This window comes from Aquila chrysaetos, chromosome 20 (assembly GCF_900496995.4).
Source record: "Aquila chrysaetos chrysaetos chromosome 20, bAquChr1.4, whole genome shotgun sequence".
In the NCBI taxonomy this organism is placed as follows: Eukaryota; Metazoa; Chordata; class Aves; order Accipitriformes; family Accipitridae; genus Aquila; species Aquila chrysaetos.
Genome location: NC_044023.1, coordinates 24,849,893 through 24,876,278, shown reverse-complemented (window position 1 = coordinate 24,876,278; position 26,386 = coordinate 24,849,893). Strand labels below are relative to the sequence as shown.

General features: G+C 42.5%; 1 protein-coding gene and 1 long non-coding RNA gene across 9 annotated transcripts in view; one reads left to right on the top strand and one right to left on the bottom strand.

The window, feature by feature from the left end:
• The window catches only part of LOC115353817, a 104,032-nt gene extending 80,438 nt beyond the window's left edge, over nucleotides 1-23,594 (bottom strand). The window contains exons 1-2 of the long non-coding RNA XR_003927710.2: nucleotides 23,362-23,594; nucleotides 21,705-21,732 (exon numbers count right to left, since the gene is read on the bottom strand). This is a non-coding gene — a long non-coding RNA (uncharacterized LOC115353817). The remainder of the gene's footprint in view (nucleotides 1-21,704; nucleotides 21,733-23,361) is intronic.
• TMCC1 (transmembrane and coiled-coil domain family 1) overlaps nucleotides 1-26,386 on the top strand; it is a 188,384-nt gene that overhangs the window by 144,877 nt on the left and 17,121 nt on the right. The window contains exon 1 of one of the 8 annotated variants that reach the window (XM_030043782.1): nucleotides 13,042-13,077. The exons of 6 other annotated variants lie outside the window; for them this stretch is intronic. In XM_030043782.1, coding sequence (XP_029899642.1) covers nucleotides 13,057-13,077 — 21 coding nt within the window. In that variant the 5' untranslated portion in view covers nucleotides 13,042-13,056. Of the gene's footprint in view, nucleotides 1-13,041; nucleotides 13,078-16,233; nucleotides 16,338-26,386 lie in introns of those variants that run through there. One more of the 8 variants, XM_030043778.2, reaches the window with a different exon arrangement.

The following is a 26,386-nucleotide window of genomic DNA, read 5'->3' as shown; positions in this document are numbered from 1 at the left end:
GTGTTCTTGCTGTGGGGTAAAGATTTTGCGTTGGAAGATTCCCCGTGAATGCAAAGAATCTGTGGTTTCAATGGTTTAGTGATTAGGAAAGATTTCTAATACCAGAAGTCTGTGTCTTTTGGGCTTATGGTTAGAGCTTCTCCAGTTATGGTAAGTGATTTCTTGCAGGGAGCTCTGAGGTCAGGCTTCCTCATGGTAGTCCTCCACAAAGTATTCTGGAATTTCTTGCAAACAGCACAGAACGTGGAGAATTTGTCAGAAGGTGCCATGTACAGATTTAGTGAACAGCAAGGAATGTGAACAGCAGAGGAGACACGGCTGAGATCAACTTTTAATAATGTTTAGAATCTCTTTAGCATTTAATGATTGTGTTTTATTAGGACAGTAAGGCAGTTCTAGGAAACTCCCTGCTCTTCAGGAGAGAATTGCACTTTTTTGAAAGTCTGCCTGCAGATCCTAGTTTCACTAGAAACATTTTGGTTGACTTTAAAATCGGGTGCTTCATTAAGAAAACAGTGGTGAAACCCATAGTGGTTCCCTTCCCTCAGCCTAGAGGCAACTTCATCAATCCTGGGATTGCTGGTAGCATTAGCACTGATTTTTATCTCCCGCTCACGGCGTGGTGCTGTGCCTAGCGACCTTTCTGCCTTACGTAGGCTTTGTTGGAAGCAGGTTCTGCTTCGCTTTGGGATCTGAGGGGGGACTTTCCTCCGAGGTTACGACAGGTCAGTCCGGGCTGCGGGGCTCCCTGCCCGGCCGCCACGCGTACCCCAAGAGCTGGGGGAGTGGCTGCAAGTCAATGGTGCTCCGTAGGGATGAAAACGGGAGAATGACATACTGTGTTTGGCCTGCATACGCTCATTCCCAGAGAACAGAGCTGCATTGTTGGGACAAAGAAAAGTGAAAATACTAAAAGCATTCAAACTATTTTCTTTTTATTTGGGGAGCCTTTTTCTTTTGTGGAGCTCTGCTAAGCGGCCAGACCAGCATGTAGAGCCACTGACAGAATTTAAAGGTGAGCTGAGAGCAGAAAGAAAATCTTGGCTTGCGTGGTTTTTGCTTTTTTGCAACTTACAAGGAAGGGGGTTTATGTTTTTATATGAGGCATTATCAAAGCTAGGCTAAGGTGCCTGGAGAACTAGTACAAAAGATAAGTGACGGCTAATCTATTTAAAAGGAGAAAATAGTCAATCTGTTTTCAGCTTTTTTTGTGGTACGTATTCAATTTCAATGACTAATACTTTGGGTTTTAAAAATTCAGCTTTCTTGTGTCGTCAGTTTAGCTGCAAGTATCTGGGTCTTCAATACCTCTCCAACAAAGCCAGGAAAGATCAGATTTTCTGCTATTCATATTCCTACAGTTTAAGGAAATGTGGGTTAAAGGGAAGAAGTTTTGTAGCGGAAAGGACATGTTATGTGTGTTCCTTTATAAGCTGTCAACGGAAAAAATAGCACAGTGCTACATATCTTAAAAACTTTTTTGTAGGTCATCTGCAAGGAATAATTACGTATTTGTTGTTGAAAACAATTTTCAGTTGTGGGGGTTTCTTTTTTTGTAAAACAGAATAGTGGGTGTTTGAGTTTTTCCAAGTTGTTTGTTTTCTTGTGGTTTTCTTGGTTTTTAAATACTGCTTTGACATTCTACTTTCAGCAAGGCCACCAAGAAGTTATCGACCTAGGACAGTGACTTATTGTTCAGGATGATTTGTCATTGCTATTCAGGATGCTGCAGCTTCCTCACATTAACCAAGCTATTAAATTAGCAGGATATTATCAATTGGAAGCTTCATTGTTACCATTAACCCAGAGAAGATAGCTGTTAAAATAACCAGGGCAAACAGCGGTTCATTTTTTTACAGAACTAGGGTTACATCTTGAACAATTTAATTGCTAGTCAGATTTCCCTGTACTGTGAAACATCTTAAGAGATATTATCATAAGCCACATGAAAATGAAATCTTACAAAACACCACAACAGTCTTAAAACAATGAGAGGGCAGCAGTGGAAAGGGAAGTTCCAGAGAAGAAAAGCCCTAATAAGCACACTTTTACAGTGGGGAGTTGACAGTTGGAGAAAAGAACTGAAATTAATCCAAGGTGGAGTGGCTGGAGCATGTGGCTGGAGTGTCAGGAAGCAGAAGAGGATGACTGTTGGAGAAGGGCTTGGGCTGGTGGGGGTGGGGTTCAGGGCAAGGCAGCAGAAGCACTTGGGGCGTTCATGGTGGCTCTGCTTCCTGGAGGCTGGTTGTCCAGCTGAGGATATGCTCTTGTATTTAGAACTGGGGTTTAGCAAATCAACAGAAGAAGTGCAGAAGTTCAGAGGGGAAGCAGCGTGCAGATCAAGCTTCCAGAAGGAACAAACTGAGCCGAGGATAAAGCCTCTCAAAGAGGACATGATAGAGTAGGTTCAAGGTATCATTTCCCATGATATTTGACTGTAAGAGTGAAGGCAGAGGTGCTCTCAAGGCTAACACTAGATAAGAGAGCTTCTGGAAGAAGAGCGTTGTCTAAAAGGACAGATGTAGAAAGAACACATTCGTAAAGTGTCCAAACGCATAAAGCAACACCAAAAGTCAGTACTGGCAATGGATGTAGTGTGAGAGACAAACCAATGAAAAAATGTTAAGGGCAGTGGTATCTTCCTCAGCAGTCCATAGTATTAAAAGATTTTTAATCAAATAAATTAAAGAGAAATGCAAAAGCAAATGCTTCCTGCTTTATGAAGAACTCGATTCCAAAGACAACATCAATTTAGCCATTTCTTTGCCATCAATAATGCATCAGTTTGGATTTAAGATCACGTACACTATAACCCGTAGACCAGTATTTATTTGGAAAGGGAGGGGATGCTAATTTGGGGAAAATTGATGGAGAAGACAAATATAACCTGAAAATATTCAAACACAAATGCTAGTTTCTGTGATAGCTACCTGCCTCTGTAGTCTGTGAGAAGGGACAGAATTTCCTGTTTTCTATTAGTGAGTTGAGCTTGAACCCACCTTGAGAGTATTTGATCATTATACGGCTCTCTGCCCACATACAATGGTCTGGTATGATGTAATTTTGTAAGCTTCTGGATAGGATCACCATGAGCAAAGATTATCAGAGCTTGTGACTTTTGGATTGATCAATCAATGAAGTCGCTCAAATTATTATTTTGTTCTGTAAAGAAAGGAATAAATAAGGATTGTTGTGTGCCAGCCACTGACTTCGCAGCCTCTTGTACATCACGAACCCAGAGCGCACACAGAAACGGAATACTTATTTTGTTCAATACTTGCTCTGAAACCTGCAAGAACAACAACACTTTCTTTTGTCTGAATTTGTCCATGTAATCAGTAGCCCTCTTCATAGTTTACATTCACGTCTTGGTTTTGTGTTCTGTAATAAAGGAGCCTTCTCTAGAATGTATTTGCATCTTATTTATGGCTTGTGGGGAATCTGCTTTCCTCCACACCCTGTCTGTTGTGACATTATTAGTTCTAACAATGTAACTTAAGAGTTCACTTCATAGATCATATTATGCAAATCTGATAGATGGGCTTGCTGAATTTTATGTGCTGCTATCAGTGAGTTTGATTGGCTTTTCTGGTTTTAGGATTTTTGTAGAAGTTCTGCAAGTTCCAAATATAGCTTCAAATTTTCAGTTATACTGTGACTTTAGTCTGCTTTCATGGCAGAAGAGCATTCAGAAGCAAACAAACAGAAAGAAAGAAAAAAACCATACTGCTTTCCAGGGGAAGTACAGCTGTAAATCACTTTGGACATGAAGCTCCTTTAGAAATCAAGCAGCATGTTCTGACATTATCTTTCACTTTTGAGCTGAGAGGAGAGCTATCAAATTAAATGTATCCAAGCCATTTTAATGAATGTAAGACCTCAGATATATTATTGAGTTAACAAATTAGCCTATGTCAGCTAAGCTGTAGTAACCCATCATGTCATGTGCTTATTGCACACTTTAAGCTCATTGCAAGGTAGGAACAAAATCTTAAATCTTGATCTACAGACTTTAGGTTCAGGCAGATGCATCCTGCCTTGCAATTGCAGTGGCCAAGACAACTCATGTTTTCAAATACTGTGATTAACACACAGCAACTCAGTATGTCAATATGGGCTCTTTGTTGACACTTTAAAATCGATTTGATACATGGATACCCAATAAAACTGAAAGCTGACAAGTGAAATTTTGTTTAAAGGAAATGAAAGGTATTTCAACCACAGCTGTTTGCCTTCCCAACTTGTTATTGGGGGAAACATAGTGTTAAGACTAAAAGAAATGTTTTTCCTGGGGCATGGGGGTATTCTATATCAGTTAGACTTATATTGGACATGATGATGATGTTCATGCCAGCGGTATTGAGAAATGAAACACCAAGCCTACTTGGAAATTTTCCATTTCATCACTGTGCAGTTTTTAGGTTGCAATTTTACTGGTAAACTTAATCATTTATGCAGACTGGGCATTTTGCCTTGATTGTGGTTTCTGCTGAGCCAGAGTGATGTTGCATAGTATGCTAGAAGTCTTTATTTTGTATTTTACCATGTCAGTAAGAAGGAAGATAGTTTTTTATATGCAGATTTCTAACAGGTTAATGAAAAAAAAAATACTAAAACAATTTAAAGATCATCATCCATTTACTAATCAGGTATATTACATCTTAGGCTGTGTCTAAAATTGGAACTGGACTATGAATGCTCAAATATTACATTTGGTGCCCTTTGAGGAAAACCAGAGCTGTGAAAGTAGATATGCACAGAATGAAAGACCTTGTAAGGACGCTGTTTGCACTGTCCTGTATACCATGGTGGCTGTAGTGTGGCTCATGGGACACTAGTGGCAGCCTGTTGTGGTTTCTTGGAGACAGGGAATAGCAGCATAAGATGCCCTCAAAACTAAGTGCTGTTTCTTGTCAGCAGCCAGGTGCTTCAAGCCCAGTTTGCTATCACCTCCTGGTAAGAAAAGGAGTAGTCCCTGGAGGCATACCTTCTCCTGTTTGCAAGCACAGCTTGGGAGTTACTCCTGGATAAATGTTACTCTTGGATCAGTGCAGCCAGTGAGATAGGAGAAGATGGGATTTGGCTCTCAGAGCTGCAGGCGTTGGACCATTTTACCTAACGAAAATGCCCAGTGAAGATGAAGAGTAGAAAATCTGTTACAAGGAAATTTTTGTGGCTTGTGGTGAGGATATGAGAGTTCTGTAGACTTGAAGAATAAGCAGAGGAGTGGTTCAGAGTGTCAGTGTTAAACTCTGGAGCATTGGTCAGAGCTAGGACAGAGTATTACACTGACAATGATAGTGGGTGCCAGCAGCTCCTTCCTGACCTGTTAGCTGGTGAGAGCGGGTTGAAGGCAGTGGGTCTGTTCAGGACCAATCTCGGGAGCTCAGTGTCTCTTGCCACATCCCCTCGTTCACCACCACCAAGAGAAAGTGTGCCAAAGTTTAGAACTGATTGCCACTAATGATCAAATACAGCTGTTAGGGATGAGCAGGAAGGCCACCAGTCCTGTCGTTGGACAATGTTTACCTTTGGCCAGCTTGGTGCAGCACTAGCGCCCGCAGGCTGCGGAGCACCCGGGCTCCCGGCGTGTTGGCAGTGCCGGCTGCCCGGCGCGGGGCCCGCGGGGGCCCTCCCGGTGAAACATGGCACCGCACTGTGCTCAGCGGGGCACGTTGGCTCCCTGGTTAGGTGGCCTGTGATGATTGGCCATTGATTATAGCAGAGTGAAAATAGTTGTGCTGTTACACACCCGCAGGTTTATGAGGAAATTCTAAGCAATATCCTAAAGGGATAGGGGTTTTATTTCCCAGTACAACGACTCGTACCTTAGTGGCGTAATGTGTAAATGTTCATTGTTCCAGGATTTTTCTTGTTGTGGGGTGTTGACACAGAGGTGGGCGCGATAGCGGAACGGCTGGGCATGCTGGCGGGGTGCCGGGCCGGGCTCCAGAAGCTTCTCTGGCGCGGGTGCGCAAGGGGCCAGCAGCAGGCAGCCATGCAGTGCCGCAGGCTCGCCCTAGTCCTGTACCCTTCTTTGAGGGGAACTGAGCCCTTCTCTTCCAGAGCCGCCTTCTCTCTGAAGACCTGTCCCTTGCTGTTCCCCCAGCAGCTGGTGGAAAAGGCACACAAGCCCAGAGCGGTCCCTTCTTGCTGTAGGTGACAGGTCTGCCGAAGTTTGACTTTTTGTTCCCCTTGGCTAGAAGTGGAGTGTATCCTGGATAGCTGTGAAGCAGCAGCAGTCAATGAACCCCCCGACTGCTAATTCTGGGCTGAGGTGCAGGTGATCATCTTGGATTTGTCAGTTTTTCCTGTACCTGGGAAAATCGCAAGGAATGGAGGCTGAGGACAGGTGACTTTCTTCCCCTTCTTGAAGGGTGTCAAAGGCTGCCTCCATAGTGTCTGTGCACAGAGCGCTGTAGCCCCCGGGCCAGTTGCTGGGGACTGACCTGTGCCGGTGTCCAAGCACAAGCTAGTTCGCACAGCTAAGGGCTAACGTCCTTGGGAGAGATTAGCCACATCGCAGCACGGTGCCAGGGCTGCCCCTCGGCTCCCTGTGGCACCCTGCTGCCCTTGCTATTTTTGTGTGCCTTCTGAGACGACGTGCTGAGAGCCCTCTCGAGTATGCAGCGTAATAGTGGGGGAGTGTGTCGAGTACCCTAGGAAGTGATGTGAGGGACTCTGAGCGTGGAGACGTGCTAGGCAATGTCAAAGGGCTGACCCAGGCAGTGACTGGCCAGAGCAGACCTTGGTCGATGTGACTCCAGATCTCCGGATGTTTTTCTCATAAGAACCGTTTGGCCTCCTCAGGAGTGCAGCAACAGGTGTGTAAGTGTAGACCATGGGGAAAATAGAGCCTGCACCTAGACAGGGTCGGGCTCTACTGACAGCACGGATGCACTGAGAGGGATGGACAATTGGTTTCTCATGAGGAAGAAAAAAGAAAGTCAGTCAGCCATTTCCATTCAAGACCAGCAAACTTCTGACTTGATCTTATACATCCAAGCTAAAATTTTATTTTGCACCAAGATCTCCTTTGCTTTAATGAGATTTAATGCAATTTTGCATGTCCTTCAGATGGAAGTCTTTAAAGTTCCATTCAATGTTTGGAAGTGGAGCTTAATCAGTACTAATAAATCAGTGTTAAGTGGGGTTTTGGATCATCGCGTGAACAGCTGGAATAGACAAGCTCAGCAATAACTTTTAAAAATCTCTCCGCACTAGGTTATAAATATTGAGAAGTCCTTTTCTAAATAGACATCATTTTAACCATGTATGCAAATCTGGTCTAGTAGCAATTTGGCAGACAGCAACCAGTTTTCTCTCATTGTTACTGTGGGAAAGTTGATTTGATGCAGCAGTAATCAGGAGAATGCCCTTGGAAAATGTCCTTGATGTTGATAGCCTCCTGAAGGATGATCTGCCTATTCATACACAAGTTTGTTCTCTAATCTAGTTCATGGAGCCATCTGCTGGCTAATAACAACTCCAGCTATGGATTGTTGTTTGGTAGTACTTCAGTTTTGAGCTGCATCATCACAGCCAGCTGTGGTCTCTTCGTCGAGATTCAGAGAGTTGGTATTGTGTACTAAACTGGTTATAAAAAGCACCATCGATATGGCCGCACTTCACATCAGGGCTATAGGGTGCAATATTTATGGACTAACCTTTCTCTCTCTCATTATTAAGTGCTAGTAGAAACATTTTGAATACTTCTGGAAATGTGTGTGGGAAAAGGAAGGGCTGTTTTTCTTATGGTGATTAAAACTGGGGCAAGAAACTGCAAACAGTAACAAGGAAAGCAAGTCCTATACAGAGCATTCTTTGAGTGAAATCTAAAAAAAAGACAATATAGTCAAAACTAACTTTATCCCAGTGGGTATGTACAGAGGAGGGGAACTCCAGTTCTATGCAGTGACTTTGAAGTCTAGGAGCTTAAATTAGAAGGTAAATGTTAAATAATGCATCAGCTTAAAGTGCTTCTGATCCAAACGGTACCTTATACCATTAGGTTATTGCAGCTTTTATAATCGTGCACAGTTTTGTAATTTGTATATGCCAGCAAGAACTTTAAGGTGGCTTTAGCCCTTGTCCCTGGGCAGTGAGCGTGGGAACAGACTGTTAGTTTTCAGTTTTGGGGGTTAATATGGATCAAGCTCAGATATCTGTGATTAGGTCTTGCAGCTGTGCAGAAACTTACTAATCACCACATAATTAAACAGAAAGCCTTACACAAGATGCCTCATATCACTGAGATTATTGATCCAGGAGTAGCATTTGATTATTAACTTTTCACTGGCTGTATAAAGTTCTGGTCAATAAAGGAAAATCTTGTGGCTTTGAATTTTCAGTAATCTGTGTTCATTTTAAGGCTTTATGGTAGCAAGTCGTTTAACTTTTCCACCTGTTTACTTAAGCAAAATACTGTAAATTAATTTACTGAGCACAACAAATGAGGTCCCTTTCCTTTTCCTATTTTTCTTTCCTCTTCTGTATTTTACCAGGCTGATATTTTCAGTGTGGCTAAGATCCCTTTACCCCAAGTACAAAGAAAACTGTACTCAGAAAACTAGGACCTGAAAATAAGCCGTGATTCAACCCCAGTCGATGATAGCCATGGTAGAGGCTGTAAGACAGGAAAAGTTCCCTGTTCATCATTGTGTCATGCAGCACTTCCCAAACTGAGGTGAAACATTTTAAAGAGATGAGTCATGTGTCTACTGCAGCTCCCAGCATTAAGGATCCCATTTACCTTGACTTAGAAAAACTCACAAGAGTGAACCATTCTTCAGGAGCGAGCTAATGAAAAGGGAAGGAGGGTGACATTTTTTCTTGATGGATTCAAGTGCCATATCAAGAACAAAGTTTGCAGTGATAGTGAGAGGTGCAAGATAGTTCCTGAAGATCCATATTTCTAAGGACCCCGTGTTGTGGTTAAGGAGTTAAAATTACTTGAGCATCTTCGTGCCTGCTGTCTATCTGAACAGAGTCCTTTGGAGCTGAAGTGATCTTTAAGTACGCTGTAAAGCAGGTGTTTTGTACGCCTTGTATAAAAATACAGTCATTTTGGATTTATCGAAGGGGGGATTTCCTAGTTTAGTTAGAAGAAAGCTGAGCCTGTTACATTTCAAGCAGATCAGGAGAATTATGAATTCTTTGGACTTAGGAAGAATGTTTTCTTTCTGAAGTCCTGAAAATGAGTTGACTGATGTTGAGTGTGCAGTTCAAGTTGAACTCTGGCAATGTTTGCTGATTTTGATGAGCTTTGTTTTTAGTCCATGTGCTCCATGCTTAGTTGCTGACACATATATCTTCAGTTGAACTGGCAGAAAAACCACACTAGACAATAGAGATTATTAATTTGAAAACTATGACATTTGCAATAAGTTTATTATTTTACAACTGCAAGTGGACAAAACTAATGTATGCACTGTATAGTTCACATGTATTCTGGTAAATACTTGTATTATGTTTAGCCTGGATATGAAAAAGTATTTACAGTGTACAGTCAAGCACAAAAAGTACATGAGGAAGAAATTGATTTAACTTAAAAAGCTATCACTCCTGTGAGTATCCAAAGTTAAGAAAACTAAAACCTAACATACCCATCCATGCATAAGCTGCTGGACGTAATACTTGTCTAAAATGTGTTGGCTGCAAAGCAAGTCCTTCTGTCTTAAGGTTTTAATAAGCAATTGTTCCTTTGCTTCTCCCCTTCCTTCCTTCTCCTCATATATGCATTTGTGTGCACACACTTCCCTTCCTTCATTACTCTGCAAATATACATACGTACACACCCCCCCTTGCTTTCCGCTTGCTCATCTCCTTCTGACCCTGCATGCTGGTGATGACCAGTTAATTGTCTGGAACTCGTTGCGCATGGGGCAGTCATGTGTAGCGTTTCCCTGTGGACTGTGCTTCCGCCGTGGCCAGCCTTCCGCCTTCAGCTACATCTCTCTGCTCCTTTATCCTACGCAACTCTCTAATTCCACTTTCCTTGGAGGGGAGGGCTGAAGCTGTGTCATCCATATGTAAATGTCTGATTTGCGCTTACCTTTAGAAGAGATTCTCTATCTGAAGTGTTAGTCTTGAAACTATTGGAAGTGACACAGTGACAGAAGCAGGTTCCTCAGCTGGCTTTTTATAATTAACATGCATGATTTGTGAGCTGTACACCTGTTCAGGTGCCCTCTTTGAGGACAGTCAGAAGTGGAAATTTTTCCCTGATGTAACTAGCAAAGTTTTCCCTCTTTATAACAACACTTGGAAGTGTGAAAAACTTCCAGATGTGTAAAGAGACAGAAGGAGCCCTTGCATACCTGGAAGTTGATGAGTTTTTTTTTGGTCTAACCCCATTTTTTGTAAGACCTGTCTTATACATGCAGTTTTGCTTGAGTGTGTTTGCCCTGCATTTGTGTCTGTATATGGAGTTGAAAGAGTCCATCGCCTGTGAGAGTCTTCTAGCCTGTTCTGACGTTTGTGATTGGTTTTGTCTGCATTTGATGCAGAAAAAGAGATTAAATCATTTGGGCATGACAGAAGGATGAGTCTGATTCCCCCCCCCCGCTTCTGTTGGTCATGTGATATCTCTAGATGGCTAATCTAATATTTGTAATTTGATGTGCTGATACCAAGTATTGGCACTTTACCACCTTGTAATTTGGTTCATACCACTTGCTTGGCTTTCCAGCTCTCCTACCTCTTACCTGTCATCCTTCCCTTGGAGAACCTGATTCAGAAGGTTCAAAACAGATCTTGATTTCAGGAGCCTTGCAGTTTTCCTGTACTCAGAAAGAGAGAGTGAAAGGGACTGATACTCCAACTTATTCTCCTTTTAATGAAGTGCTGTGTGCAAGTGCTAGGTTGGCCTCTTAGTAATCCTTCCTGAATCACTAAGAGGCAGGACCTGTACAAGTATAAAGCCTATGTCTGAATGGGTATTCCAAACCCAGGATCTTAATTAATGACTAGTTTCAGTACTGGATTAAAAAAAAAAAAAACAAAAAAAAAAAAAAAAAAAAAAAAAAAAAAAAAAAAAACAAAAACCAAACCAAAAAAAACCCAACCCCCCCCCCAAAAAAACCAAAAAAAAAAAACAAACCCAAAAAAACCCAAACAAACAAAAAACAGACTATACATTCACTTCGCCACAGATTACTGAAGCCTGTGGTTTGCACTTGCTGAATTCAGTACTCTGCCTCTATTTCTCCAAATGTTCCTCTCCGATTTTACGTAGATTTGTATTAAATGAAGTGATCCAGTTTCTGCGACACGAGAAGGCTGTGCCAGGATAAGCTCTGATAAGGGTATGGTTTTAGCACTAGCATGCAGGGTTTGAGCCACGTGCTTGCTTTTCCCACTTACCTTGTTGTGTATCAGTTGTACCTGGTATTCCAGTGTCTTTACATGCAGTGGTCTCAAAAGTGACTAATGGAGTTTAGAAATCTGAACCATAAAGCTTTAGAAACAGCAATGTCCCAAACATGACAGGACAAAGTTCACATCAACTAGCAAACTGTGGATCTGATTTTTCTCTTAAACATGCCCACAGCACTGTGGGCCTCGGGTCACCTGAAGTCCTGCCAAGGGCACACTCGGTGCACCGGCAGTACTGGCGTTCACCTGCGCTCTCCCAGACACGTGGTTTCCAGGGCAGGTGGGTTAATCCTGCAGCGGGACTGTGCATGGGGTCCTGGGGGGAGGCAGGGGCAGCTGCCCTGTGCCTGGCTGTGCCCCTGTGGTGCCCAGCCCCGTCCTGCGCCCTTCACTCCTCGTATCTGTTGAGGACTTTGAGCCAAATCGAGGGTATCCTGCTATGCTGCTGGCCCAGTTTCCTTCTGGTAATTATAGTCTGCCTTTTTAGACTCCTCTGCCATTTCAGTTTCAGGGTTTTGTCTTCCTGTAACTGTTACTTTTGTGTCCTCATTTTCCCAATTTCACTGATGCAGACTGTACTGTTCAGTTGTTGCTATGAGGAGCTTGCTAACGCTGGCTTCTCTTCCCATCGGTTGGATCTACACATCAGGTGTTCAAAAGAGGCGTTTCACATATGGAATACTCTAGATGAGGGAGAGGGCATGGAGGTCACCATTTCTCCACAGTCCAAGCACCACTTTAGTGAACAGCACAGTGAAGGAATGATCACAACTCAGTTCTTGACTTTTTCACCAGTTTCTCACTCTCTGGCTTCATATTTCACATTACTTAAATATTTGGCAGCATTCAGATTTCCCCAAATATATGGCTCTAGCCCCTGCTGTATTTTTTCCCAAAACTTTTTGGTTTTAAGGGGTCTTGGAAAGAGTTCTCATCTTGTTATAGAGGTCATATGAGCATCTAATCTGCATAAGTTTTTAAGCTGCATCAAAGCTCATTTTCTTCCCCCCCCGCCCCCCCCCCCCCCCCCCCCCGGCCATCCCTCCTCTCTCCAGTTTTACTAAGTAACTTCAGGAAAGAAATGCTGTAGAATGCAAATAAGCTACTCATCGCTGCACCTCCCTTGCTGCTGATGCAGCTGGGGGTCTTGCTGGCAGAGGCCCTGGGAAGGTGCGGGAGACTGCCCGGAGCAGCGAAGGGCTGCGTGCCAGCGTGGGTGCTCGGTGCCCCCATGCCCTCCCTGCCGTTCTCAGTGCCATCTCGATTTATGACGCTTTTTCTATTCTTGGCTTGGACACCTGGGAACATCTGTATCCCCCCACATTACTGAGGCTTGATCCCATCATCTGGCTTCTGCTGTGGTCGTTGTCGTGTTCTGCTGTGCGAGGCTTTCGGAGAGCCGAGGCGAGGGTGGCAGCCCCATGGGAATCATTGCTGCAGTGAGACTTGCACAGGCTCGCTGCTAGGTTGCAACTTGCCAGAGTGGTTTGGATTTCGTTTGCATGGAAAAGTAGCTGTGGGTGCTCTTCTTATGATGTTTCTGTTTCTTCGTGGGTATAGCAGTCTACTTTTAACAGCACAGAACATCAGTGCGCTGTTGCCGCACTTTGGGAGCGTAACAAAACTTACTGAAGAAAACATGCATTCCTCTTTGATGAGGAGTGAAACTGATTTCTCTTAATGGAGGTGATATTCAGCCTGGTAGGTTGGTTTTGGTTTTACTGCTCTGTAAAGCTTGGGAAGGCTCTGTGATTATATTAAGTAGACTAATGAGCATATTTTCATGTATTTTCATGGATTTGTGTGTTGCTGTATACAGTGACAGATCTATCTGAATAGTAGTAGAATTCCTGCGAATCAAACTGAGTTGTACCCAACATAAACTGCTTCCTAAATAAGGCTAATGATGTTCTTTCTGCACAAGAAATTTCACCTCCCTTCCCTTTCACCTCTGTTAGACAGGATCTACTATCATTCCTAGATAAAAGGTCTTAGAAATCTGGAGGTTTCTCAGTATAGGTGCTGTTTTTCGAGAGTGAAATCTGTCATACGAATGTAAAACAGTTCCTTGAAAAAGTGAATCGTGACCCTTTTTTTTCTTTTTTAATTTCTTGTCATTGTGTTAGATTCTGATTCCAAATCTAGCATGTGCCCTGAACTTGCACAAGTATAGAAATTGTTTCAGTTTCTGTATTTAGCCTGGACAGGTTTTTTTAGCGGAGATTTCTCACTAGACTCTTGCAACAGGGTGAATGCCTTTTGGCCTGGTTCTTGCTTCTAGTTGGTCTGGAGCACAGCTGATAAAGTCCTAAGTTATCCGGCAGACATGCAGTGCAATGCAGCGTTGTGCAATGCAGTGCAGTGCATTGTTGTAAAACTCTTCTGCATGCCCTGGATGACTGGCTGATTTCAAAGGTTTTGCAGATGTGGGGTGTGATCCTCATTGGGTATAGGTCAGTGACTAATACCAACATTTCTTTTTAAAAGCCTTCTTTACAACAGCTTTGCTAGATTGAATTCTGTATGCCTTTAGAGCAGTGCTCCCATGGTCAGAGAATCTCAATGTCTAATATTCCCATAAGGTAATCAATTTTTAGAGACCCTCTTGCCATTTAACCCTGAGAATACCCACAGAGAAATGGTAATACAAATGTCAGTTGAATTAGATTTCCTGTAATTTCTGGTTTTTGGAATAATTTTCATGGCTCCACAGTGCAGTTTTGAACACATGGTAATATGGTAAGTTACATTGTTTTCATTTTCACTCATGTTCTGTGCACCCTTCTGCTTCAGTTACTGCGGTAGGGCTTCCTGGGATCTCTTTACCTAATGCGCAGACCTGCTGAACAAGGAATGGCTTTGAGGCAACTTACGTTGTAGCAATGCGTTACAGAATGGGACTACAAGCAGACGTTACTGATACAGCAATGCTGGTACTTGTTGCTGCATGTTCGTGCTAGGCAAAACGACAGTAAGCTCTGCACTGCAGAACGCAGATCTATACCAGAGGCTGGTGCGACATATTACAACTTGGTGACTGCGTGCAGCCCAGTTGCAGAATTGCACCATGTACTGTTTTGATTGCCACCTTCCTTTTTCCTTTCCCTTCATCCTTTGCTCTTCGTGTCCTGTTCTCTAACATCACAAAATGCTTTTGTGGATGTATCTTTTAGTATCTCCACACCAACATGGCTTGTCTTCTGCATGAATCAGACTTTATTGTTCTTTTTGTATGTAATGTTTTCATTCTCAATTCCTGTTCTAAATGACCCTTACAATATACTTGCTCTTTCATCATAATGCTTTTCCAGAAGTGCCATCTGACATACCAGTATAATTTAAGACAATGGGGTTTTTAGCTGTTTTTCCTCTAACCCTAGTTCCTACAGAACACATTTTCAGGTTTTAACAACCCTTTTTTCTCTTTTTTCCTAATGAAAACTGAATTTTGCTCTTAGTAATATTTTCTTCCATGTTGCCTATGTTTTGAGTCAGTCAAGAGTTTCTCCTCTGTTACATTGCAGAAATTTATATTATATGAATTAACACTTCAGTGCAGAATTTCTTCACATTACCTGTGCATTGCTGCAGGTTAAGAGAATGATTTAAAAAAAAAAAAAAAAAAAACAAAACCCAAACCTACCGAACCCAACCACTGTAATGTCTGTCAGAGCCTCTAAGAATCATCTGGCTCAAAGGGACAGACAGAAAGAAAACATGGAAGGTTATGTCCTTGTATCTGTGCTGGCTGCAAACATGCTTCATGGCTAACACAGTAGGAAACTTCTAAAAGCTCACTTTCATTCTGTTGGTTTTGCCGGTTCCTGGTATTTTAGCCTTGGGAGCACCTTGCATACTCTGAATTAATGGTTCTGAAGATCTCAAACTTAGATTGTATGTGGCTTGGCTTTGTGATCATCTATCTCTATCCTAGGTGAGTAATAATGTTTGCGACAAATAGGAAATATCAGTGAGACAGAGGAGAAGAGCAAGGGGAGAAGCAGCTATGAGGTGAGGGTGGCTTTTTAAAAATTAGTCTGAAGGAATAGGGCTTGATGGCTTAACGTGCTGTCAGTCAGAGCTGTCACAAACAGGGTGATGACCCTTTGCTTTACATCTTCTAAATATGACAGTAAAACACCTTTTCTTTGACAAAGAGGTCGAGGGTGGTGGTTAAGAGGTGGTGGTTTCTTCTTGCACCAGAGACAGCTGTGGTTAAAATGTTGTTGCTGGCTCTGTTTTGTACTTGAGTCCTTCTGTGACAATTACTCTCCAATTAGAGTTTCAGCCTTCCAGGAGATCACATTAATCTTCTGAAAATTTTATTTTGGGATTTTTAAATAGCAGTGTTTCAGTGGTGCTGTAAATAGAGCATATAGTTTATAGGTGAATTTATGTCCTGCTGTGCATCTTTGAATCTCTGTGTTTAATTCCGCTTGAATCTTGCTACCAAGTCCGTCATTATGTGTGGGCCGAGGAATGCATATGTCGCCTTGATTCTATTGATTTCCTCCTGCTTTGGCTGTCTGTTACCCTGTACAATTTTTTTGGCTCAAAGGTGCGGTTTTAAAAATAGTGTCATGCATTGAACAGGGAATAGAAAGCCCTGCAGCTTTAAATCTCGCAGCCCTGGCCCTTTTCTGCTCTGAAGCAGATATTCCCGGCTGGAGGAGAGGTGCATAGCCCGCCTGCAAGCTCCAAGCATAACTGTTGGTTTGCATCAGCAGCACAGGAGCTCTGCACACAGCGATGCTTGTTTTGGCAGAGACGCTCTGTTTGTACAGTGAGTGCCCGGAGCCCTCTCAGTCTGGCAGATGGATGGAGCTGGGTAGGCAGTGCGGGAGGCTGCCCGAGCAGTACCGAGCACTGGGGCCAGGGCTGCAGATGGCCACGCGGTGATGTTTATGTGGTGCTGCTGTACCTGTGTGTGCTGTGAAAGGGACTTCTGTGAGCCTGCGAAGGTGAGAAGATTCTGGAGCATCGCTAGAACAGCATTAGTTGTCTTATTTGGCTGTTTTATTTAAATCTCCGGTAGAACTTGACCTCGTTTTGTGGCATCAGCCTTGGAAACGCCGCATTTCCTCCAGGCACTGCTGTTGAATTTCTGTGGTTGGTTTTTTATATAGCTTTTCTTCACTTCGGAAGCTGGGAAGTATGAAAAAGGCTCCTGTCTGAGTGAGTGTTGCAATCTGTAAATGAGATCAAACGTGGTGCTGCTTTTGGGGGTTTTCTGGTTTTGTTGTTTTGGGGTTTGGCTTGTATGATACTAGCCCCTTCTTTCATTGATCATTGTAAATGCAGCCCAATGTCAGACAGAGATGTTTGGATTGGTAGCTTTTTTAACGTGACCTCTTGTTTTGCTGTTTTAGCTGTGCAAAATGTGTTCTCAGGAAGTAGCAAACAAACAGCAAAATCCTATTTTTCCTCCAGGTAAAAAAAAAGTAAGAGCGTACTGCTTCCCATGGAGTCGGTGACCTTCAGAAATGAATAAGTACTTTTCTTTGGTTTCATTTAGCTGTGTAGTTAGGCATTGCCCTTTCACAAGTCTGAGTTAACAGCAAGCTCTATTTCCCCCCCCACATTTATTAAATACTGAAGAGAGACAGTAAGGGCTTTGACACTCTGATCTCCGATGCAAAATAGAAGATATTTCTCTTCGAGTTGTTGCAGTTAGGTCTCCAGTGCATTGTGGCTCCAAAGTTTGGAGAAAAAAGAAATATGGGATCCAGACGTTTTTTTGCCGTTTGCCTTTGCTGTAGATGAATGCTTGCCTAGGGTTTGTTATCATCTGCAGAAGACATGGTTGAGAAATTGCGTAGTGTTGTGTTTGAAGCATATATGTCTAATCACAATTATTTAATAGACTCATTGTTTTCCTTTGGGAAGATCTGGATCTCCTATACTGAGACATGTACTTTTTCTCACTGCATTTATCAGTCTTCATAATAAAAGTGACACACAGGTGGCTCTTGGGAACAGCTCTGTTAGAAATGCAGAGTTGAAGTGGTACAGACCACTGAGGTAGAGGGCAGTAAGAAAGGAGGGGTTTGTTTATATTCCACATTCCAGGTTGATAGATCTGTATACTTTGCATCTTGGCATGTGTAACACCAGACTAATACATCACCTCTTGAGAGCTGGAGAGAGAAGTAGTGAGCATAGGATACCATGTTCTGTGCTCTCTAGATCAGATATGGGCACTTCTGCTGTCAGGGTAGCCTGAGAAGCTTTTCAACTTGTGTTGTGGAGATGCTGCTGCAGTAAGATTTGTCTCTAGATGGAGTTCTGGATGAGGCTTCTTGTTTTTTACAAGAATACTGAAAGCAATATAGTGATTTCAGTATTCAGTTATTTCAGTGTTTCCTATGGATTTCTAGACAAGTGCCCTGTTGCCTTACTCTGCTGGGTATTCGTCATCCCTTGAACTCACCTTTCTCTTTGATGTCTCATTGCTTAGTGTTTTCTTCTTCCAGGTTTCTAAAGGCACACATGCCGTGTGTCTGCAGCCCTGGGGAGCGTGCTTGTTCTTGTGCTGTAGTGACTGCCCTTGCCTACATTGGTTCTCCTTGTCCTTGACAAGCTAAGTTTGCCACTTCAAACAATCTTATGGGTTTAGCTGGCACTAATGTAGGAGCACCCTGCAGCACTTGGGGCTAAACAGCAAGCTACGTTTGAACAGGAAAGGAATCTCTGAAGCCAGCTCTATTGCGTAGTTTTCTGGCAAGTGTAATATTAGCTGATGTACTAGGTGTATGTTACATTAGAAAGGCTTCAAATAAGGGAACAATATGTCAAGAAATGCTATATAGGAATGACAAATATGTTCACAGGAAACATGAATCTTGCTGTTTTGAAATACTTATCTTTTTGTGTAAACTGTTGATTGGATCAACTGCTTCCAGAATGAATTTTGGTTACGTTCACACTCTGGGTTGTACCTGCAGAAAATACTACAACTAAAAATAAATTAAAAGTTAAGTAAGTGTAGAAGTGCCGTTGCTGTGCTCATGTACAGGAGCCCTTTAGACTAAATACTTGGAGATGACTTGCATGTTAAACTTCAACAGAGAAACATCTCCTGAAAAAGGGAGGAAATCCTTGCTCTCGCATGTGGCTATTCTGTGCAGAGCGATCATGCAGAGATGCTTGTTCTCCCAGACTCTGGACCCAGTTTGCTCCGTTGCTCTGCAAGTCAAATTTAACTTGCAATATGAAAATTAAACTCTGTTCTTAACAAATGAATATGTAAGATGCAGTAATGATCTATATTTATCAGACAGCGCTTGAAGCATTAAACCAAAAACCAAACTACTCTCTAGGAAGTGTTAACAATTATTTTGTCTCTAAGGTAATGAGATGTGATTCAGACGTACTTGGGAAAATAAATGAGTTTAAAAAAAAAAAAAAAATCCAAGAAAAAAAACCCTGCAAAAAAACCCTGTAATTTTACATAGTCACTTTCTGATAAAAGCTTGTATCAACTTGTTCCCAAATCTACCCTCTTCTCCCAGTTCCTATACTTAATTTATGTTTAGCTTTACCTCATTTCCTATCCTTATTATTGTAACTTCTGGCCTGATTGGCAGTCCCTCCTTGATTAAAAGTCTGCAGCTGCTAATATAAACATCCATGAATGTTATTTTGGCCATATCTTTTGCTGTGTCATCCTTTTTCATCTCAAAAATCAAGTTCCTGCAAGCCCTTGTGTATAATTCAGTTTTCCTATTTTTCCATTCAGATTGTTGTATTCATTCCCTTGGACTTGCCGTACCCATAATGTTGGTGTTACTGCCCCATTTATTCAACCAGCACCGCTGATTTTCTTCTTGACTAGTCTGTAGCTTTCGAAAACCATTACTGAATTGGACCACCAAGCCTTACTCTTTTGCATTCAAAAATATCTTTTCTCAAGATTTCAGAAGTTTGAGGTCAAGAAGGCAAGGTCTTTGGCAGCAGTTGGGTTTTTAAAAATAATTAAAGGGTCCATAGCCATCATCTTCAGGGAGATGTTAGACTATGTTGTGTCAGTCCCCTTCTGTCTCCAGCATGTAAATAAATACTTGCAGGCAGAGCTGGTGCCTGATCCTGCGTGTCTCCATCCCGTTTGAGGAAACAGCTTGTGTAGTTCTTTGCCTCAGCCCACCGTTCCTGGCTGATGGGCAGTCAGGGATGCATGTGCGTGAACCGCAGGTGGGAAGAGTGTAAGTCAGCTTTGTAGCTTCAGTTACCTCCTAACCAGTTAGTAAGTTGATAGCATTTGCTTCCTGAGAGGCATGGTGCTCCAGGCAAGTAGATGCAAATGGGGAATGTGTAAAGCCCGCTGAGCTCTGCCGCACTGGAAGCGCTGTGCTGCAGGGAACGCCCATGACCAGCAATTGTACTGTACTAACAGAGACTTTCCTGAAGCTCCCCTCTGGAATAAGTTAAGTTGGTTGTGACGGATGCTGTGTGCCATTCTTTCTGATACAGCAAGTACGATGTCATGTGGCAGCAGCATCTTCCACTGTTTCCCGCCCCCCCCCAGTGACTGCTGAAGTTGAAATATCGGTCTCCTTCAGGGATTTCTGCTGCTGACAGATAGGAGGACAATACAGCTGGTTGCTTTATAGCTAAACTCTGTTTCTGACACTTGAAGCAGCATATGAAGTCACATCTCCATTTCACATTGAATTAGGTGACGAGGCCATGGGAGAGTCACGCTGCAGCTGGCTTTACCATATACCACGTTGTGGGCGAGGGTTTGTATGTGTACCTCAGGCCATAGCTTGATGTATGTTCCTTCTAGCTCCAGCACCACCTTAAGCTGTCCCAGGGCACTTCTCCCTCCTGTAGTGTTCCTGCAGTCCTGCTGGTACTCAGCGTATGGATCCTTATGGTGAACCAGGTTTGGGAACTTAGTAAGACTAAAAATGTCTCCAAGTTCCTTATCGCTGGGTCCGTCCCCAGCTTAGCTGGCACCTTGGCCCCACGGGGAGCTTTTGTTCTTTCTGTCCCCCTCCTGTGCCAATACAAAGTTAGGCAGGGAGCTGCTTAACTTGGCATTCCCACCAAAGAAAGGGAATGCTAAATTGTAGGTGAGTCTCTGGAGCGTCTTGTAAAGTGTTGCTCTGTTGCGGTTGCTGACTAGCCCTTCTGTCCCTTCTTAGGTATCTGCCATCTCTTCCCCTTTTCTGCAGAGTGAGGACACGCTGGCCGTGCGGGAATGCTGGGACCCACGTGCATGGCTCTGAGTTGGCAGATGTAACATGAGCGCACACGTGCTGTAGTAATCATTGCTCATGATTGTTTAATTACTGTGAGTAAGGTATAAAGCCATTTCCTCTTGGTGTTGGTTCCCTGCTCTAGCTGTTATCTTAGGCAGGCAAAGGGATTGTACTAGAATTTTTTTTTATTATTTTTTTCAGGGTCACTTTTCATTTTTGTTTTCTCGTGGTTTTTTTTCCATAACCAGGATGATCTTCCCACCATTTTGAGGGTTAATTGCCCTTAGGCAAGAGCTGTTTGTCTCTTTTAGAAATCCCAATTATAATCTAACCAATGAGCTGTACTATGAAAAACACACAGCAAGACTTCCTTGAGCAGTCCATCTGTGTGTATGCTTTCCTTAGCCAGTTTTGGTTTTGATTTGGATTCAGGACCATAATAGGGGCAGCTCAAAACAGTTGCTGGCAATGATGACCAGCAGTTTCTGTGGGTAAGTAGATGCAAGCCTGTTAAAATGCAAAGCTGCTATAGTTTCTGAAGATTCAATCGGCCAATAATATTTTGCAGGATAACTGCACAGTGTGTCATGAAGAATCACACTGGACCTGTTCTTTGTTTTTCTTTTGTATTCTTCTTGGCGGTAAAGCCAAGGCAGATGTTACATAGTGCAGGAGCATGTATGCGCCCTGGGCACTTGCTGAGGGAAGGTGGAAGGTGGATTCTTAAATGAATCCGCATGTGAGTGGACAGTTGTGTTTGTAGGGATGGTTCAGTGCAGCAGTATTTGGATCTTCTGTCTGTATTTAATCGAGAGGTGAATGAACAGAAATCTTTTCCTTACATATGCTATTACACAGGATTTGCAATGACATAAACATGCAATTTGAAATAAATAGTGAACCAAAGAGTTGGTAGTATCAAATGTGTGGCAGTGTTGCAGCACACAGATAGATGAAAAGGGTTACAGGTCCAAGTTTTTATTACAGACATATCCACAAATGTAATATGTGGGTGTGGAATCTCTGTTCTTGGAGATGCTCAAAAGCTGGTCCTGGGCAGCTGGCTCTAGGTGGCCCTGCTGAGCACGGGTGTTGGACCAGATACCTCCAGAGGTCCCTTCCAACCTCAACCAGTCTGTGATTCTGTAACATCCTTTAAAAAGCAAAGCATTAGAAAAAAGCTCTCTCAACTGCAGGTCATAAATAGCTTATTGCATCACCCAGGTAGGTCAGGCAGAGTAATCTGTATTACTTTTTTTGTTTACTTTGGGCCCCACGATACATTTTGCAACATGCTATGTATTTATCAGATCCAGTAAGGACACTACAGGCTGTCTGCTCACGGGACAGACAGTAGGGTTGATACCACCTTGACTCAGATGTTTAAAGAGCCACGTGCTGCAGGTGTCATGCAGGGAAGTGACCTCTGGCTGTCGATTGCATTTAATTGAATATGTTGAAGGTACCTCATAGTAATTTGTGATGTTTAAACATCTCTTCGTTGTACCTCACAGGGATTCTGTGTATGGGTTCATACAAGTGTGCATTTAGATGGTTTAATGCAGATCTGTAATGATACAGTACGTTTTTTGCACTGTACAAATACTGAAGTGGAAAGAAAGGAGGAAAAATGCAGGGCCAAATGAGAAATTACAGTGTAATTACAAGACACTAACAGCCCTACCCCTGTATCGAGAGTTGTGATTTTTCTGCAGCCATAGGTTGTCGGGCTCTCAGTTTCATACCTCTTAAAAAGACAGCTCCTCTTGGAAGTGCAGGACTGGTGGAACTAATGTGAATTTGGGGTTGTTACTAATTCAGTGGAAACTGCAGCAGTATCCATCCAAAAGATTGATTCTGCTTCATGTGACTTATGGTTTGTTGAACAGATGTTTGTGTACTAGTGTTTTAAGTCACCCCTGCATGAAAGCAGTAAAAGGTATTCTCCTTAAGCCTCCTTTGACTCCTCAAAATAATAAATATTGCCAAGAACATGTGGGTATGGAAACAAGAAAATTAAAGGTAAATTTGAGAGTCATGCATTTTAAGTAATCTCAAGCTCCTTTTCTACAGCTCTCTTCCTACTCACAGAATTTCTTGAATCTAAAGAGACTTGATCCTGAACATTGTCAGGATACACTTTCTCTAAATCTTTACTTAGTACAGTTTGCCATCTTTTTGCTTTTAGAGGGAAATATAATATACAGTATTCCATGTTGACAAATATACAGGAATAAGTCCATTGGAAATGTGAGAATTTACCGAGGTCCATTCACCCAGCTATAGTTTGCAGCAAAGCAGCAAGTAAAAAAAATCCTTTTCCCTGGCATTTGGTTTCTCCATCAGCAGCAGACCATAGGCAACTGGTCAAGTAAAATATTTTCCAAAATAATTTTGATCCTATCTTTATAGTAGTACTGTCCATTTTCAAACCCTACTTTTTTGTGGGGGTTTTGGTTGTTTTTTGGTTTGTTTTATGCAAAGAACTTTCTCAAGCACTTCTATTTTTCACTGTTTTGTTTATTTGCCTTAATTTGTGGTGGGCTCCCCCCCCCCCCCCCAAAAAAAAAATCATATAAAGGTGTTAAAGAATTCTGAGTCATGGGTTTCTCTAGGTTTGCTTTATTAACAACTCAGAGTTGGGCCACCACCGCAGTGAATGGCAACCCTCCAAAAATTTCTCAGTCTTATATACCTTTTTACCACCCATTATCCTAGTCCAAAGTCTTTGTAATTTTCCAGTTGATCTCGGTTCCCATGTCGTTATCATTCATCAACTTACCTCATCAATTCTTCTCTTGTTCGTCCAGTCATCATCTTGGAGTTTGGAAGTCCGTCTTGGGTCAGTCATCTTCTTATCCCCTTTATCTTGAAGTCTCATACCTACACAATTCTGAGAAAATGTCTCTGGTTGTTCCATTAACTATTTCATATTTATCTTTGTAAGTTCTACATATTTTAATCACTCTCCAGCTAAGCACCTGTATCTTGCTGATTTTTCATCTTTTGTTTGATCTCTCTCTACTGATTAACTTGACTGAGTTTTAATCTGGTCCTGGATTGGGACTATACAGGGGGGCAGGCTGAGAACGCTGTTCATGACCTGTTGAGCAGCTCTGTTGCCATTAATAACCTTAACCCATTCTATATTAATTTCTAACAGTCTTGTAGTCCTAAATTTTCCAATATCTTCTACAAAAGGTACCTTAAAATAATTTGTCAGTTTGGAATTCAGAGCCACTGCTGAGCAGATGGGGGCAGGAATTAAATAATTCTGTATCCAGCTGAAAGTGTAAGGAGACTTGAGGGCAGTGAAAAGTAATTACCTATATCGAGCATTCAGTTAATAGTTCTAATAAATACAGGAAATGTCCTGGGCATAGAAAGAGTAAGCACTCAGGCCCTCACTTGTGTCTTGGATCAGAGAGGGCACTCGGTGTACCCCCGTGTCTCTGAGGTCTAGGGATGTGCTGGTTGGCAGGATGCATGCTCCGCAGCACGGAGATGGTCCCAGCCTCGAAGGGGTCCGATGGAGTGGGGGGCCGACAGGCACCCGTGGGTGCTGCAACTCTGCAGACGTGGTCAGATGTGAAGGACGCTCCTTTTTTCTGCCCTCTAATTTGTATTCCCCATAAGGTGTTAACTAGACATCTTATTTACTAATGAACTAACTGTCTTGTGTCTGTCATTGGAGACCGCAGGTCTCCAGTCCTGCGTGTGCCTGAGGGAGGAGACCATCTGCCCACCCGATGTGAACGGTTGGCCCGAGTTGCCGTGGTCCCTGCACCTGCAGCGCGCTGGCTTGGCCAGCCTCACGCTAACGATGCTGTTAATGAGGTGTATTTCCAAACACAAAGTCTAAAACTTATGACTTTCTATGAGTCTCTGAGATTCTTCTGCCTGTATTGCTTTACTGCCTTCAGCACAGTGGGGAGAAGGAAACAAAACAACTTCTGAATTTTTCCGTGTTAAGTTTTCGCTGCCACTCGGGGTGCTCAGTCACTGGGAAGCGTGACTAATCCGGGCATCTTGGGCGCTGTTAGCTGCCTTCCGGGGCTGCTCTCTGCAGTTTTCATTCTTGGCTCCCCTGTCTCACCTTGCCCTATATATTTTTATTCCAAGTAACATGATGGTTTTCAGTCACATTTTTAAAGCTCCAAATAAGGGAGGAGGAAGCAGGAGCTGAGCAATCTCCTTACAGTAGGCTTGCTCTGAATTTTGCTGTTTGCTGTTTGCTTAAGCTAACTGCCCTACTTGTTTAAAAAAATCAGTCGTCTTGGTGAATGACTCTGTGGTATGTGCATTTACTGAAGTGGTTTTGAAAGAAGGGTGAAACACCTTTAAAGGAACTGTTGTGTTTCATCTTCAGCAACACCAAAAGGCAAAAATCATAGGGTTTTTTTGGGTTGTGTGTTGCGGAATAGATACATAGAAATATTTTTACCGGGGGAAAGCCTGACAGTGTTGAAAGTGCTAGTAATTTGGTAAGATCTTGAGGGGGAGAAAGCATAAGGTCCTCACATGATTTCATTTGGTTCATGGCATAATACCAAAGCAGTCTTCAGTATACGTCCTGGTAGGAGGTCATGCAGGTCCACTCTATCTGGACTGAGTCAATATACTGGAAAATTGTATTGCAGCGGAGATAGACTAATTGAATTGTAATCCCTATTTTTATACAAGCATTGACTGTTACAGTATTTAAATTACCAGCATCTTTTCAGGACAGATTGCTGGTCATCTTAAATCAATAATATGTCACCAGCATCTCCCAGGGACCCAGTTTGTGCTGAGTCTTCCCTTTCTAAAGCCTTGTCAGTACGGAGAAAGTACTTAAATTATCTCAGTTCTGTTCCAGAATAGCACTTTGTACAGCTGTTTGCTTTTTAATTGGAAAAAACCACCCTTCTTGTTATTCCAGAATAATATCCACACAGCTGGTAATTATGAAGTAATTAATCCCAACATGGTTTATTCTACTATAGCTGTTCTGGTTTATTTTCTGTCACAGGTATAGGAAGATAACCTGAGGAGATATGCTGAAGTCAATTGACTTTAAAAGGGGGGGAAGATAAAGTTTCTACAAAATTTTTCTCTCACAAAACTCGTGTCTGAGAGGAAGAGTGTACTATTAGTGTAATTTATAGTAATGATACACACACACACACACTAATTAGACCCAACTGGGAGTAAATTAAGCCAATAGAAACTCTTTATTGCGAAGTAATGTTGAAGTCCCGTTGGTTCTGTGACACTTAAATGTGCAAGCTTCAGCTCAGAGCGAATCTGTGCTGTGGAAGGCCTGACAGCCCAACATGATCAACAGTTGTTTGGTTCTGGGATGTGGGGTCAGTCCCACTCTTGCTCACCTTTACCACTGCCCAGTGCAAAAGTATTTGTTTATGGAAAAAAAAAGTTATTTCAAATTACTTTCTGAAAAAATTGCATTAGATTTGTGGCTCGCTCTTTTTTTCGTCTGCCATTAATACTTCCTTCCTCTGGAGTAGATGCAGATCATTACAAATGGATTGATGGGGTTCTCTTTGAGAAGCTAGCTTGTTTTGTAAGGCAATTAAGAGTAGTAATAAGATTGTATCAGTGTGTTGAATAGAAAAGTCTACGCTGTGCTGCTTTACAGGTTATGGCGAGTTGGCAAAGCAGTAAATGGAGCTGCGTGCTATTACACATGAGGGAACTGTGAACAAGGAACTAAGCAGTTATGCCACAGGGAGATGGTTGACACTCTCTGGGTCAGGCATGCCCTGCACGCGCACACAGGATCTTTGTTTCATTCTACACGGTATGAA